The sequence below is a fragment of the Medicago sativa genome, chromosome 1 (genome assembly GCF_051527215.1).
Source record: "Medicago sativa cultivar Bolivia chromosome 1, Bolivia_mono, whole genome shotgun sequence".
NCBI classification, from domain to species: Eukaryota; Viridiplantae; Streptophyta; class Magnoliopsida; order Fabales; family Fabaceae; genus Medicago; species Medicago sativa.
The window spans coordinates 86,030,608-86,046,196 of NC_140749.1; the positions used below are offsets into that span (position 1 = coordinate 86,030,608).

Here is a 15,589-nt window from a genome sequence, read left to right on the forward strand (position 1 = left end):
ATATGAATAATATGAATATGATACTTATGAGTTTAGCTAAATTAATATAGATATTACATCGTATATGTAAGTGTCTTTTTTTCATGCGTGATTCCATCCCATAGTTTCTTGCTTCCACTATTTGTTGTTATTTTCCATTGCAACGACGTGATTTTATTGAAATATTTGGGTGGTTGTTTCCTGCATATATTCTTCAAATTTTTTTTATAGAGTTTTAATTATCACGATTTGGTAAAAATTTGATTGACATGTTAAGTTATAGTGCTCTATGAACTTTTGTTTGGGTTGTTGATTGGTTGAAGGAGATAACATTACATAATTACACAATAATAATAATGCTTTTTAAATAAATGTTTTTCCTTCCGTCCACTTTTTAGACAATGGATGAAAATATTATTCAGCTAGTCATATAATATCCAAACAATGGGATAAAATCTTTGTCCATTCCGCTCCATTTCAATATGTTCCGTATAATGCAATTTTACATAAGTTGCTTGGTTCAGTTTTTTTTTTTTTTTTTGAGAGAAGAAAAAATGGTTCAGTTTTTTGAAGTATCCATTTTAGATCCCTCTAAAAGCGAAACTATATGAAAGGGCGATGAATTTATTTAAAATCTGGATTTATCTATATTATTTTATGGAAAATACTAACAAGTATTACTTTATTAAAAATACTAACAAATGTCATGCGTTTTTTTTTTGGTACAAGTCGTGAGCTTTCTTTAAAGAGCTTAAATAATAAATTTTTATAAAAATTTGTATATTCAATGCATTTAAAATTAAAATCTTAAAAGACTGTCACGAAGACACTCGCCGGTAAGACCCTTATTTCGTTTACTGTGATGTCAAATGTAAGAATGGTGAAAAAAAAAAGTAAAATTACATTTTCTCTCGACTATGTATAATATTTCCTCATGAAACCCAAAAAAATAAAATAAAAAATATTTTCTCTCCGACCAAACACAACACATATCTAAAACTTATGCTCTCTTCTCCATTAAATTTCTCACCTCCTCTTTCCTCCCCTCCCCTCCCTTTCACCTCCCGGGAAATTAAAAAATAGAAGTACAAGGTGCCATTTTGCATATACAAAAAGCTACAAAGGCAATTGGATCATGGTGAAATGGAAATATTTTCCATTCGATCATATACATAAACACGACTTGTCTGGTGTATACAAGGAAAAGGTACTTGCTTATGCAGTTGGTTTAGGCATGGCATTAATAATAATGATTGCATCTAGTGTTTGGAAGTAATGAAAGTATGCAAAATAAAAAATAAAAAAGAATTGATGAAGAAAGTATGCAAAATTTTAGAATAAGCCTTATTATTAATCGGATATAGATTCTGGGTACCCAAAAAAATCGATTCTACATTTTCCTTGCTTTTTATGCCTAATAAGGTGCATGGGAAGTGAAAACCAACTTAAGCATGTTTGGGCCATCGCCAAGCCAAACACAACACATACATATCTAAAACATCTCCCCTCTTTTCCATTAAAATTTCCCTCCCCTTTCCCCTTTCCTGCCCTCAACCCTCCAGTGAAATCAAACATGAAAGTACAAGGTACCATTTTGCTTAAGTAATACTGCTCCCACACGATTTAATTTTCAGTCAAAATGCACTGAAATTCAGACCAAAGGAATATAAAAATGCTTGTTGTATCAAAGCATAACTGATGTCGGTGTCGAAAAGAGAACAACATAATGTTCACCAAGAATAATAATTATAATGTTTCACAGAGAAACAAGTCTATAAACCCCTAACCCTTTAATTTAACTTAACTAAAAGGAGGAAAGCATAAGGTTAATGATGGAGGGGACTCAAACACGGTTGTATGCCACTGACTTGCTGAAAAGGCGCCTGATGTATATGACTTGCAGTGCACTAACAGCAGCCAACAGAAGGTACTCTCCAACAGTGTAGAAGATAACACGCTTATGTGTACTCTCGTTCGCTACAAACAACACAGCGTTGAGTAAGTACGAATAAAAGAAGGGTACAGATAGGACCGAAATGGGGAAAAAGAAATGTGTCCATATATCATATATGTTCACAAGAATGATAACAAGAATACCACAATTGAATTTTCAAAGTAGAACAATGAAAGTTGATGGAAAAGAAAACTACTTACTGTGGCGATGCCTTGCATCTCGAGCTCTCAAGTACTTTTGTTCAGCTGTAACAGATTCCAATGCCTCTCTAAGCTCGGCAATTTTAACATTAATTGGGTCCAAATGCTCTGCAAACCATCAAGGTTTAAACGGAAGGCCAGATAACCAAAACATAAGAACATAAAATAGACCTCAGATCATTCATCAGAAATGTCAAGAAATAAGTCAGGTAAATAGTAAATTTAACACTTCAATAAATGAATACGGTAATATATAGTGTAATAAATTAAAAGAGCCTGCTTTCATGTAGAACATACCATCTTTGGCAAGGTCATGCTCAGAGGGAATATGACCAACATGGATATAGAAAGAAACAGTCTCAGGTGTTGAGTATGGGTTATGAAAACAAAATTTATACATTCCGTGTACTGGGGCCTTAAATTGAAATTTGTCTCCAGATGTCCCCTTGATATCTTGGACAACATTACCTCCAGGAGATGTTACCTGCAGACAACTGCAAAAATTAGGATATCTCTAAAGCTAAAGTTACAAAACAATATGAAAATTTGGGCACGTCATTCTGAACCGAGTCTGATTAGTAAGCAATAATAGACTCATCAAAATAATAACAAATGATGGCTTCAACTGTTGTTCCTATAATATAATACTAGCTAGCACACATCATTTTTCACACAAAACCTCCTTCAAGCATAGGGGTAACCAATGAGACTCCCATAGCCAATAACAATATAGTCAAGCCTCAAGGTATCTATGTCTCAAGCCGCAGTTTGCTATATACAAAAGCATAAAAGCTTGAGAATAAATCCATTTAGGTGCACAAAATAAAGACTATCCATTTCAATATCAGCACCAGTCAGATGGGCATAAAATACTAAAAATACATGATGTCCTTGGTGTTTATCTTTTACCTCCCTATTCCTACCTACAACTATCTTCAGTCATCACTTTCTACGATTCAATTTTCATGTTCTGATTTATATAACTCACAAACACGCTGATCCAACATGGATTGATCAATTGATTTAATCCTATTATGCACTAACAAAGATCAGTTAACGTCCGAACAAAACAAGTGCTGATGTTCATTTTGGCTAAAGTTTCAGCACTAGACGAGTTTACAATAATGTTACAGAAGGTACTGCCAAGGATTCACCAATAACCATTCGTCAAATCATACAAAGTGGAATTGATATAATAGAACTTAATCACATTTAAGTTGAATTGATATAATGTAGCTTAAGGAAAATACAATCAAGCCATGTAAGAAGTGTTAAATAGGCAACTCTTTTTGGTCTTTAGTTTACCTATAGGCATAAACAAAAACTTCCTTGGACACCTAAACTTCAATTCTATATTCAATTACAGTATCATTATATATGATTCAAAGCTACATGGATAATAATCGATCTTCATCATATGACACGTCAAAATCCCTCTTAAACACCCTAAAAAAAACCATTTTTTCCCTCACCAAAGCAAAATACAAACACCCCAATAATTTCATAAATCATAATTCAACAAATTATGAACTGGGCAAGGCAATCATAAGATAAAAAAAGTCAATAAAAAAATATCAAAATTGCACAGAAAAAGGGAATTGTGGAATTGAGATTCGACTTACCGTGAAATCAATGCCAGGGTGATCGGAACTCCAGAAAATATCATGGTCAACGACAACAAAATTCCCCGAAACGGTATCCCCTTCGTAAAGCACATACTCATAGAGACATTCAACGTCTTGCACAGTTACAGATAACGATTCAATTCGATCAACGAAGATAAACACCAAACACATCAAAACCATCCACATCTTCGCGTTTCTCTTTTCCATCACTTATCCCCCTTTCTTAATTTTAGGGTTTTTTATTTGGGATTTTTTCTGGAATTGAAAAATAGAATGAGAAAATTGAGAAGTGTTGTGTGGATCTTAAAGATTGGATTTTTGAGAAGGTTTTGATCCTTTTCTCTTGTTTTTCGTTACTGCAAAAGGAAATGCAATAAAACGGCGTCGTCGTGGTCTTGAAAGGGTAACTTTGCTATGACTATGATGTCGTTTATAAGAGCTTACGTGTAAAACGAAGAGAGACTACAACGTGCATCAGCCAATCAGAGAACAGGATACGTATATTGCCGTAAAAAATATTGGATTGGACACATACCTCATATTTATTTTTGAAATTAGACGCAAAATAATAATGAAATAAAGAAAATAAATAATTGACTACAATAAATGTCATCATAAATAAATATATTCCTTAAGCTAAATTACACAGATATCCCTTAAATTTGAGGTTCGAACATACTAGTTTTTAAGTTATTTTGGTCACGCACGCATACGTCTTTAAGTTTGTAAACGTTTTCAATTTAGTCATTTTGTTAATCAAACATTACAAAAACGATGATGTGACAAAATGACTAAATCGAAAATGTTTACAAACTTAAATGACTTATGAGCGACCAAAATAACTTAAAACCAATCTATTACAAACCTCAAACTTAAAGTATTTGTGTGACCAAAATAATTTAATTTGTTACAAACTTCAAACTTAAAGACCTAATGTGGTAGTATTTAATTAAGATAAATTTGAAATTCTTAGCACTCATTTTGCTTTAAAACGGTTTTGTTTTTATAATTAATTTAATCTTTTAATTGTTTCAAAAAAAATTACGAACATGATTTTTTTGAAAATAAATAAAAATTGTCAAAAAAATCTGAAATTTAATATTTTTAAAATAAATCATTTGATAAATAGAAATTGTGATATACAAAAAATATGACACTATAGCTTGTTTTTTATGGATATGACATGACACTGTAGCTATATTGGTTGAGAAAACCTGAGTTATCATCCAACGAATTACTATAGAATTAGTTCAAGTGTTCAACATAAAGAAAATGATGCAAGACAATCTTTTAGTATATCCAACGTCTATGTATAGACAGTATGACACTAAACAATTCTTGTGCTTATTTTCTTCAATCTCTTGTTGATAGCTTGGTCGAAGGAATGATATATTTTACATGATCATCAATTCATAATCTTAAAATGTTGTGACTTCCCTCACATCACATTCAATTTGTGAAATGGAAAGGAATGCAATTAAAATGAAGGAGTCTGTTCTGCACTCTTGATACTCACAGGCACAACAATAAGTTAGCATAGCATATATTAATTCAAAAGCTAACTAGGCAATGAGATTTGAGCATGCTGAAAGAGAAAAAAAGTTTTAGGTAACATTTAGAAGTCCCACATCGTGTAATTCATGAAAGAAATAAGTCTTTATAAGCTTCTGACAAGGCTGCCAGCTTGCCGAGTTGGGTAACTTCAACTTGTAACCCAAGTGGGGGCATCAAGGTGGTGGAACATGGCTTAGGATTTTCCAGGTTGGGTTGGTGGCTGCACCTTGCTGGCCTGCCCGCTCCAAGTTGAGAGTTGGCCAATGGGACCTAGGCGAAGGCTTGAGTCTCCTTGGTCCTAGACTGGAGGGCACTGTGTGAGGCTGGTTTCACAGAGCAGCAAACACCTCCGGCTCTTGACAGTGGAGGGACAACAGGCTGCTGTACTTCTAGCTCAATATGCCTGGTGAACCTAGCCACCTGAACCACCACTTTTTTGTTTGCCTGGTGAACCTAGCCACCTGAACCACCACTTTTTTGTTTCTCTAGCTCTCAATATGCCTGGTGAACCTAGCCACCTGAACCACCACTTTTTTGTTTGCCTGGTGAACCTAGCCACCTGAACCACCACTTTTTTGTTTCTCTAGCTCTCAATATGCCTGGTGAACCTAGCCACCTGAACCACCACTTTTTTGTTTGCCTGGTGAACCTAGCCACCTGAACCACCACTTTTTTGTTTCTCTAGCTCTCAATATGCCTGGTGAACCTAGCCACCTGAACCACCACTTTTTTGTTTCTAGTGTCACCTCTTATGTTTTTCTGCGTACTTCTAGCTCAATATGCCTGGTGAGCCTAGAACCACCACTTTTTTGTTTCTAGTGTCACCTCTTATGTTTTTCTGCATCCTTATTAAATGAATTGAAGACAGATTTAATTTAAAAGGTTTTGGTGTGGTTGTTTTTGCCAACCTCTGCAGTTGATCACTTGATTGAAGGAATGAAATATCTCTATTTTCATGATCACCAATTAAAGGATTAAAGGAATTGTTCATTAAACTTTAGTTGTTAATCTACCATATTTATATATCACAAGAATTAAAAAGATTACCATTATCTAATCTTTCAAGTAGAACAATGTAAGTTGATGGAAAAGAAAACTACTTACTGTGATGATGCCTTGCACTATGTGAGCTAGGCAATTTTAATGTTTTTTATTTTCTGAAACGGCCAAACATAGCCGTCAATAATTATTAGAATGGTAGCAGGCAGGGATCAAACCAAGAGTCTTTAGTCCCTCACCCAATATCGCCAGAACCACCTCATGTCTCCCTCTCCCTCGACAATTTTAACATTGATTGGGTCCAAATGCTCTTCACACAGTCAAAACTTATAGAGAAGCGCATTTAACTAAAACATTGGACATGAAAAGAGCATTCATATCATATCATTCTTCACAAATGTCAAGAAGTAACTCAGGTAAATAGTAAACTTAAAACTTTAACAGATAAATGCAGCAGGTAGATGATTATGTAATAATCAACTTATTAGTACCTTCAACTGTTCATATGCTTGTTTTTCTCATTTTCCTTAGACCAAACAATCAACTGAGGAAAATTCTCATCAAGAAGTTGTTTTGCACAGAAAAAAAAAAAATCAATAATTTTATTTTTATTTTTAATAATGAAATCATGGCTGGTAAAGAATACTAATTATGTGATATGTACGATATCCAAATTGCAATAATTTGATTAAGGAAACATTATAATCATGTGTTAAACAACTAATGTACTAATGAATCACCCTTTCGATGTGGCAATGATCATGTACTTAGCTCTCATGGATATATCATTTACATAATGAAAACCTTAAACTCAAAGAACGCTCACAAAGGGTAATAAGTGGGGCACGAAGAACCAGGAACCTCCAAATCAAAGGTCTATCTTTTTCCAGTGGACCATACACACACCCTTTGAGTTAAAAGATAGACTTTATTATTGGAAGCAAAAGTTTTTGGTATGTTGGTACGGAGACAGTGGACATTTCAACAACCTTAAGCTTTGGCATAGTTTTTTTTAATTCTAACACATGCGCTTTTGTGTTTCAACTTTGCATCATAGACAAAGAAAGGCAATAATTGTGTTGAAGAATGGATAAGACTGAGATGCAAGTCCCAAGAGTTAAACTGGGTAGCCATGGTTTAGAGGTAAACTTTCATCACCCCAAATTGCCACTTTCATTCTCCTTATTAGCAACCACTTCATCATTAAGATTTGTTTTTCACAATTGAATGATTAGTCCAACATTAAGATGAAGAAAACATAAAAGTACTAGGTGATTAGAAACACAAAAGGCTTACATGAATGGAAATTTACCTTCAACTGATAACTTTAACATTAAGAGGAAAGTGACATTAAACCATTTGTTTTAGTCCCTTCAACTGTCATCATATGCTTGATTGAAGAAAACAAGGATCTCTATTTTATTTTCACCATCATCGACTCGATCAGCTATTTAGCAAAATAGTTATTTGTTATGATTCTAATGCTTACATCACATGTAAATTGTGAAGTTGCAATTTAAAATGAATGCTCAAATTTCTTCTGTTTCTGAATCTGTAATCAATATGCTTACATCACTCCTAATGCTTCCTTTGAAGTTTTTACTTATTTAACATCATGTATTACTCCTATTATCTTTCATGATATATGCCATAGATCCATTTTAGTCACACATAAAAACAACCGTGCATTTTATTTTCTCAGTCCAGTTAAAAATTTAGAATTCCATCATAAGTAATCTCTATAGTCTCATTGCTTTCACACCACAATGAGTTAGAGATGAGACTATCAGCCATATAGAACTATATAATATCAGAAGTTACATAAATTAATATTTCAATCACTTTTTTCACTTTTATCTTTAAGCTGACTCAATCTTTTGTTTAATGTTTGTGGATTCTGATAGGGTAAGCATCTCCTGTTTTTTTATTTTGTGAAATGCAGGTGTCTAGGTTGGGATTTGGATGTGGAGGATTATCTGGAATTTTTAATGCTCCCCTCTCCCATGAAGATGGATGTTCAATTATTAAGGAAGTATTCAATAGAGGGGTTACCTTTTTTGATACATCAGATCTCTACGGAGACAATCATGATAATGAAATCATGGTTGGTAAGGTAACAGAATATCCAAAGCTAATAAATCATTTTGATTGTAAGTCTAAGGGCTGAACATACATAAGAATTTTCATGTTGTTATAATTTGATTAATTACGTGTTCACAAAACACAACTGATTCACAGATAAATAATTCCTTAGATGTGACAAATGGGATGTACTTGTATGTCTTATTGATGTCCTTATAACACGGTATAAATATAGCTTTGTTTACACTGTCATCTTTTGTGTAAAAGAAAACTTAAGGATGAGTCTTTTCTTCTGTCATAGGCATTAAAAGAACTTCCCCGCGAAAAAGTTCAATTGGCTACAAAGTTTGGCGTTACTTTATCTGATGGGGTTTTTAGAGTAAAAGGTACCCCTGAATATGTGAGGGAGTGCTGTGAAGCGAGTCTCAAGCGGCTTGATGTCAATTATATTGACTTATACTATCAACACCGAGTTGACACTTCAGTTCCAATTGAAGACACCGTAAGCTTTCAATGATTTTCCTCTCTTCTTAGTTATGCATACCATTCCAACACTTGAAAATAGATGAATGTGTGCTTTCACTTTGACTTCGACTTGTTTATGAAGATGGAGGAGCTTAAAAAACTGGTAAGTGAAGGAAAGATAAGACATATTGGGCTGTCGGACGCTAGTGGCGACACTATAAAGAGAGCACACGCAGTTCATCCTATTACTGCTTTGCAAATGGAGTATTCCTTATGGTCCCGTGACATTGAAGAAGAAATAATTCCACTCTGCAGGTAGACAAATTGAAATATTTTCTGTTCATAGTGCACTTAACCACAATTATACTCCAGTTAGTTTGATATATTTGGCAACTCTTTGAGTTTATCTTTTAACAAAGACTATTTGTAAAATGTACGAAAAAATATTGATATTGTCTAACTAAGATTCAGGAAACATTGCATTCTTGCAGAGAACTAGGGATTGGAATAGTAGCATATAGCCCCCTTGGCTGCGGCTTTTTTGCAGGAAAGTCGGTGGTAGAAGCTTTGCCTAGTCAGAGCGTACTGGTATGCGGCTAGTTACAAGTAATCAAGACAGTGTTATGTTTGAGTTAATTTGGAGATTTTCCTTATAATGATGGTAAAAAATAACTTTCATGAGATAAGGTTCAGGCAAGTTGTGGAATTACATCTCTGCCGAGGGAAAATGCTATAAATATAACCTGAGTAGTATTATCCCTGCAGTATTTTTCTACTGACATTTCTTCTTGTTCCTGTAACAGAATATGCATCCCAGGTTCACTGGAGTAAATCTGGAAAAGAACAAGATAATCTATGAACGAATCAATGTATTGGCTTCAAAGCATGCATGCACTCCTTCTCAATTAGCATTAGCATGGCTTCTGCATCAGGGAAATGACATAATCCCTATCCCCGGTACTGTCTTAATAATATATAGAAATAATACTTGTGTGTTTATGTGATGATTTTTTTAGCTTTTTTATTAAATGCTTCACATATTCTAGCATTTATTTTCTTCATTTTACTTAAACTATCCTAAAGATTACCACTTGATAAAGAAAGAAAAAACATGATGACATTAAAATCCTTATCTGTTATTGGCATAATGTGCCTTATATCCTTGGTACTGATAGTTACTGTCAAAAAAATCATTGATACTGATTGTACGTAAAATCTTGACCATAAAGTATGTAGATATTGTAAGCATGAGAATAAAATGATTTTATTGACCAAGTGCTTATATTTGTTTGATACCATAGGGACTACTAAAGTGAAGAACTTTGAAAACAACATTGGATCTCTGATTGTAAAGCTTACAGAAGAAGATTTGAAAGAAATTTCTGATGCAGTTCCTGTTGCGGAAATCGCTGGGAATCTAGAAAATCACAGTTTGTCGCAATATAGTTGGAAGTTTGCAACTACGCCGCCAAAGTAATTGCATAGTGAGAACAGTGCAACCCTGCAATAAGTGTTTTGTTAGATTTCTCGTAAAAAATGTTTACAAGAGAAAGGGCACAGTTAAGGGTGGTTAGGGGCTGCATATGACAGTTTCTGTGTTAATTTATTATTGAATATAAATAGTAATTGTGGAAGTTATTAAGATTAGGCAGTTAGGGTGTGTAATAAATAGGACAATTGCATGTTGTGGCAATTATTATGTGTGATCTGTGTCCTAATGTTATTATGTGTGATCTGTGTTTTAATCTCTGTATTAATTCAGTTTGTACCAATAAATACCAGATATTATCCTAAATTTACTCTGTATTGAATTGCTACCTATCAACTGGTATCGGAGCAATCAAGGTCTCGGTTGTTTTGATGGTTTTGATAAGAGGGTACATGAAAGCACGGATAGAAATACTTGAACATGGATTTGAAGGGATGTTCTTCATGAGAGAAAAGATGATGAAAAATTTGGAGCAAGACAAAATTGAATGTGCAGACTGTTTGCTTTAGTCAGGACAACTCGTAGAACGAAGGGATACACTCCGACAACAAAGACGTCTATGTCAACCATGGGAATCCACATCAGTGAGAAGACACCTATGTTTCACAGATATACTATATCGTTTATAAACTTCGACATGCCTTAACAATGTTAGTTGAAACTTGTGGATAAATGGTCCTTCAGATATACCTGTAACCATTCATAATTAAAAGACTTTGTTCTCCAAATTTCATCAACAGATACTATGTAAAATTTATAGCTTTTACTAACGGTAATGTTGAAGGACTTTGCCTATATAGATCACTTTGGAGGTTAGGCCAGGAGTATGATGCTAATAGCTAGTTGTAGTGCTAGTGTGTACTTCTCTGGCTTGCTGCATTAAATGTTTCACGTGAACCTGACTATCTATCATACACTACTATTTCTGGTTTCCCAGTGAAGGTGCTGCTACAAATTTTTTAGGTTCATCATCATCAACAAATAAATATGGTGATATAATTGTGTCATAATCTAAACATATCATCTTTGGCAAGGCCATGCTCAGAGGGAATATAACCATGACTATCTCATCTCATTTATATATAAATATCACATTGCAGCTAATATCGGTTTTAAAAAGCTCGGGCGTTGATCGAACAGATTGCAATGGAATTGTTTAAACATTAAGAAGATGACACTAAACTACTTATTAGTACCTTTAACTGTCATAATATGCTTGTTTTTCTCATTTTTCCTCGACAAAGCAATCAACTGAAAAATCCTCATCAACTCAAGTTGTTGTTTTGCACAGAAAATTCTCATGATCACATGTAAATTGTGAAATATACAATTTAAACGAGATGCAAATTATCATAATTTTTATGATAAGCTGTATGAGATGAAAACTATTAGTAATTCACTAATTTGATTAAATAATCATTTTTTTCAAACATCTTTCATAAATGAATAAATAAACCCTTTTAGACGTGGCAATTAGCATGTGGATCAATAGTCGTTAATTATATTCCTTGAGTGTATATGTCACAGTCATTATAGTCTTTGAATCCCTATTGTCTATATTGTTAGTAACTTCATGGATTAAATTGATTAACAAAAAATAAATTTGAGGATCAAAATAATTAAAAAAAAAAAATTCGAGAAACAAAATGTCTTACTAAAGAGACATTAGTTCATCCAGAGACTATATTGATGGCCTATCATACATTCAATGATCAAAATGGTAGTTTACTCTTGGGATGTATTTTTTTGTTTTGGTATCACACCAATGGATATATCATTATAACATCATGGTAGGCTTGGAGTAATTTTTTTTTTTTTTTTTTTACCTTAACATGTTTCGGTTTAAATTTAAATTGAGATACATTTTATTTTGCTGATATTAATATTAATTAATATTAAAGGCAGATTTACTTGATTAAAGACAGATATTAAGCAAAAGTTTTTGGGGAGTTGGTACTGGTAGTAGTGCTGACTGAGTGGACACTTCAACTTTTGGCTTAGTTTTATTTCTTTTAATAGTATGTGATTATGTGTTCCAACTTTGGATCTTGAGCAAGGCAATAATAGCGTTGAAGAATGGAGATACAAGTCCCAAGAGTCAAACTGGGTACCCAAGGTTTAGAGGTAAATTTTCATCCTCCTTATTGTCAACCCCTTAACATTTGTTTTTCACAATTGAATGATTAGTTCAACATTAAACTACTAGGTAATTACTAACCTGTTCATAGTGGAAATTTGTTCTTTCAAGATGAAACTTATGGATAATGGATCCTTCAGATATACATTCATAATATATAGTGCTTTATTCTCCAAATTTTGTCTCCATTCCTAATGATGGCTATGATGTTTTTACTTATTTACCATCATGTATCTCCTGTTTTTTCATTTTGTGGAATGCAGGTGTCTAGGTTGGGATTTGGATGTGGAGGATTATCTGGAATTTATAATGCTCCCCTCTCACATGAAGATGGATGTTCAATTATTAAGGAAGTATTCAATAGAGGGGTTACCTTTTTCGATACATCAGATCTCTACGGACACAAACATGATAATGAAATCATGGTTGGTAAGGTAACATATTAAATCTTTTAGATTGTAAGTCCGAGTGTTGAAAATACATAAGCATTTTGTATGGTTTGCAAATTGTAATAATTTTATTAAATATTCATGCATTCAAAATTGATTCAAAAATAAATACTAGTTATTTAGATGTGACAAATGGCTTGTAACTTGATGAATCTTTTCTTCTGTCATAGGCATTAAAAGAACTTCCCCGCGAAAAAGTCCAATTGGCTACGAAGTTTGGCGTTACTTTATCTGATGGGATGGTTTTAGGGGTAAAAGGTACCCCTGAATATGTGAGGGAGTGCTGTGAAGCTAGTCTCAAGCGGCTTGATGTCAAGTATATTGATTTATACTATCAACACAGAGTTGACACTTCAATTCCAATTGAAGACACTGTAAGCTTTGAATATTTTTCCTCTACTAGTACTACACTTAGTTATGCATGCAAATCATTTCCAACACTTGAAAATTCTCGGTGATTAAGTGCTTTAACATTGACCTCTTTATGGAAGATGGAGGAGCTCAAACAACTTGTAAATGAAGGAAAGATAAAATATATTGGGTTGTCAGAGGCTAATGCTGACACTATAAAGAGAGCACATGCAGTTCATCCTATTACTGCTTTGGAAATGGAGTATTCCTTATGGTCCCGTGACATTGAAGAAGAAATAATTCCACTCTGCAGGTATATTAATTGAAATGTTTTCTGCTCAAGTATATCATAAATTGTTTTTATTGTGACTAAGAAGCTTTGTGTACTTGCAGAGAGCTTGGCATTGGAATTGTGGCATACAGCCCCCTTGGTCGCGGCTTTTTTGCAGGAAATTCAGTGGTAGAGGCTTTGTCTAGTCAGAGCTTGCTGGTACGCAGCTAGTTACAATAATGCAGTTTTATGTTTGCATAAATTTGAAGAATATCTTATTATAATGGTCAAAATAACATTGATGAGTAAAAATGTCATAAATATCACTGAATTACTTCCATTCCTGAAGTGAGGAAAAATAACATTGATGAGGAAAAATGTCATAAATATCACTGAATAACATTGATGAGCTTGCTGATACGCAGCTAGTTTTATGTTTGCATAAATTTGTAGAATTTCTTATTATAATGGTCAAAATAACATTGATGAGGAAAAATGTCTTAAATATCACTGAATTAGTTCCATTCCTGCAGGGATTTTCTTTTGAATATTTTTCTTCTTTCCGTAACATAACAGGCTATGCATCCAAGGTTTACAGGAGAAAATTTGGAAAAGAACAAGCTTTTCTATGAACGAATCAATGACTTGGCTTCAAAGCATGCATGTACTCCTTCTCAATTAGCATTAGCATGGCTTCTGCATCAGGGAAATGACATAATCCCTATCCCTGGTACTGCCTTTATTTATATTTCAGAAGAATATGATGATTTTTTGGCTTTCTTTATTAATTGCTTGACATATTCAGGCAATCTATTTCCGGATTTTACTTGGTTATCTTAAAATTTACTAATCAATAAAGGAAAAAAAAAGTATGATGATATTAAAACCCTTTTATTAGTACCTACTTTCACATATCCATCACTAACTTTGCTTGGCACATTGTGCATTTATTCATTGATAGTACCTAAAATCTTGACCATATACCGTGTAGATACTGCAAGCATGAGAATAAATTGATTCTACTGACAAGTGCTTTATGATATATTTGTTTGATACCATATAGGGACTACTAAACTGAAGAACTTTGAAAACAACATTGGATCTCTGAATGTGAAGCTTACACAAGAAGATTTGAAGGAAATTTCTGAAGCAGTTCCCGTTGAGGAAATTGCTGGGGAGCGAGAATATGATAGTATATCACAATATCTTTGGAAATTTGCAACTACGCCGCCAAAGTAATTGCATAGAGAAAACTGTGCAACTGTAATGAATCGAGTGTTGTGTTTGTATTTCACTATGATGCTTACCTCAATGAAATAACTTCTCTACAAGATAATGACAATAATGTTTGTAACACCCACAACGTGGCCCAGTAACAGTGCCGGGTAGCCCATAGTGGAAGTCGGCCAAAGGCCGGGTAGCCCAGGGAAGTCGGGCTGTTACAGGATGACCCCACGTTGATATGAGGAACCGAATCACATCGGAATGAGAGGGATCCAGAGGCCGTGTAGGTATGGGACTACATGGTTGAAGGAAGGCTTATAAGAATTGTTAGGTACTACCCATATCAACAAGATGCATCTTCTTTTCGGGAGCTCAATCCATAGGAACTCCACAGTTAAGCGTGCTTGGCTTGGAGTAGTACTAGGATGGGTGACCTACCGGGAAGTTTCCCGGTAAGCATGTGAGTGAGGACAAAGCATGCTGAAAAGACTCGTGTTGGTTTGTGGGGTTAGTCGGCAATCCTGTAAGCAGTCTGGGATGTTACAATGTTTCTTTTGTTAATGCATTTATATACATAACTATATTGTTATTTCAAGCCTATCTTCTTGGACTTTCATCTGGTAAATGGCAAAGCAGTTATGAATTACGATGCCTCCCTAGTAGGTCTTTTATTTGGAAAGTTGCAGTTGAAGATGATACTGTCATCATCATTTTACTGGCAAAATAATCAGTTATTTGCATTTATTTCTCAACTTAGGCATAATAAAAAATTTAGCCAAGTAAATTAATTGAAAAGCTTAGGCATTGAGA

The 15,589-nt window shown here is 34.0% G+C and overlaps 3 protein-coding genes and 1 non-coding gene across 7 annotated transcripts; 3 read left to right on the plus strand and 1 right to left on the minus strand.

The window, feature by feature from the left end:
• Nucleotides 1–1,644: 1,644 nt before the first annotated feature.
• On the minus strand, nucleotides 1,645–4,163 carry LOC146958557 (emp24/gp25L/p24 family/GOLD family protein). The gene is made up of 4 exons (XM_085740083.1): nucleotides 3,756–4,163; nucleotides 2,431–2,617; nucleotides 2,134–2,241; nucleotides 1,645–1,956 (listed from the first exon to the last, which is right to left on the minus strand). The coding sequence occupies exons 1-4, from the start codon at nucleotides 3,963–3,965 to the stop codon at nucleotides 1,823–1,825; spliced, it is 639 nt and encodes a 212-aa protein (XP_085596209.1). The 5' UTR covers nucleotides 3,966–4,163; the 3' UTR covers nucleotides 1,645–1,822.
• Nucleotides 4,164–5,444: 1,281 nt separating this feature from the next.
• On the plus strand, nucleotides 5,445–5,748 carry LOC146958558 (signal recognition particle RNA). The gene has a single exon (XR_015025241.1).
• Nucleotides 5,749–6,437: 689 nt separating this feature from the next.
• Nucleotides 6,438–10,653, plus strand: LOC146958559 (perakine reductase-like). Of its 4 annotated transcripts, XM_085740081.1 has the most exons (9): nucleotides 6,556–6,727; nucleotides 7,083–7,272; nucleotides 7,369–7,454; nucleotides 8,254–8,424; nucleotides 8,695–8,895; nucleotides 9,001–9,173; nucleotides 9,350–9,446; nucleotides 9,662–9,815; nucleotides 10,160–10,653. In XM_085740081.1, exons 3-9 carry the CDS (start codon nucleotides 7,398–7,400, stop codon nucleotides 10,333–10,335), a joined length of 1,029 nt encoding a protein of 342 aa, XP_085596207.1. In that variant the 5' UTR covers nucleotides 6,556–6,727; nucleotides 7,083–7,272; nucleotides 7,369–7,397; the 3' UTR covers nucleotides 10,336–10,653. The 4 variants fall into 4 exon arrangements, with proteins under 4 accessions (XP_085596208.1, XP_085596207.1, XP_085596206.1 ...); XM_085740082.1 differs by lacking the exon at nucleotides 7,083–7,272 and having other exon boundaries at nucleotides 6,438–6,727; XM_085740080.1 differs by lacking the exon at nucleotides 6,556–6,727 and having other exon boundaries at nucleotides 7,045–7,264.
• A 1,624-nt stretch (nucleotides 10,654–12,277) lies between these two features.
• Nucleotides 12,278–14,891, plus strand: LOC146958560 (perakine reductase-like). The gene is made up of 7 exons (XM_085740084.1): nucleotides 12,278–12,471; nucleotides 12,748–12,918; nucleotides 13,104–13,307; nucleotides 13,425–13,597; nucleotides 13,678–13,774; nucleotides 14,132–14,285; nucleotides 14,619–14,891. The coding sequence occupies exons 1-7, from the start codon at nucleotides 12,424–12,426 to the stop codon at nucleotides 14,792–14,794; spliced, it is 1,023 nt and encodes a 340-aa protein (XP_085596210.1). The 5' UTR covers nucleotides 12,278–12,423; the 3' UTR covers nucleotides 14,795–14,891.
• The last annotated feature ends 698 nt before the right edge of the window (nucleotides 14,892–15,589 follow it).

Bases quoted from the DNA above. Each gene is read 5' to 3' on its own strand.
- LOC146958559 (XM_085740082.1), top strand. From the start codon at position 7,398: ATGGATAAGACTGAGATGCAAGTCCCAAGAGTTAAACTGGGTAGCCAT. The intron at 7,455-8,253 runs GTAAACTTTCAT...TGTGAAATGCAG, and splicing joins TGGGTAGCCATGGTTTAGAG to GTGTCTAGGTTGGGATTTGG. The intron at 8,896-9,000 runs GTAAGCTTTCAA...TTGTTTATGAAG, and splicing joins CAGTTCCAATTGAAGACACC to ATGGAGGAGCTTAAAAAACT.
- LOC146958557 (XM_085740083.1), bottom strand. From the start codon at position 3,965: ATGGAAAAGAGAAACGCGAAGATGTGGATGGTTTTGATGTGTTTGGTG. The intron at 2,242-2,430 runs GTATGTTCTACA...GATGGTTTGCAG, and splicing joins GCATGACCTTGCCAAAGATG to AGCATTTGGACCCAATTAAT. The intron at 1,957-2,133 runs GTAAGTAGTTTT...TGTTGTTTGTAG, and splicing joins AGATGCAAGGCATCGCCACA to CGAACGAGAGTACACATAAG.
- LOC146958560 (XM_085740084.1), top strand. From the start codon at position 12,424: ATGGAGATACAAGTCCCAAGAGTCAAACTGGGTACCCAAGGTTTAGAG. The intron at 12,472-12,747 runs GTAAATTTTCAT...TGTGGAATGCAG, and splicing joins TGGGTACCCAAGGTTTAGAG to GTGTCTAGGTTGGGATTTGG. The intron at 14,286-14,618 runs GTACTGCCTTTA...GATACCATATAG, and splicing joins TGACATAATCCCTATCCCTG to GGACTACTAAACTGAAGAAC.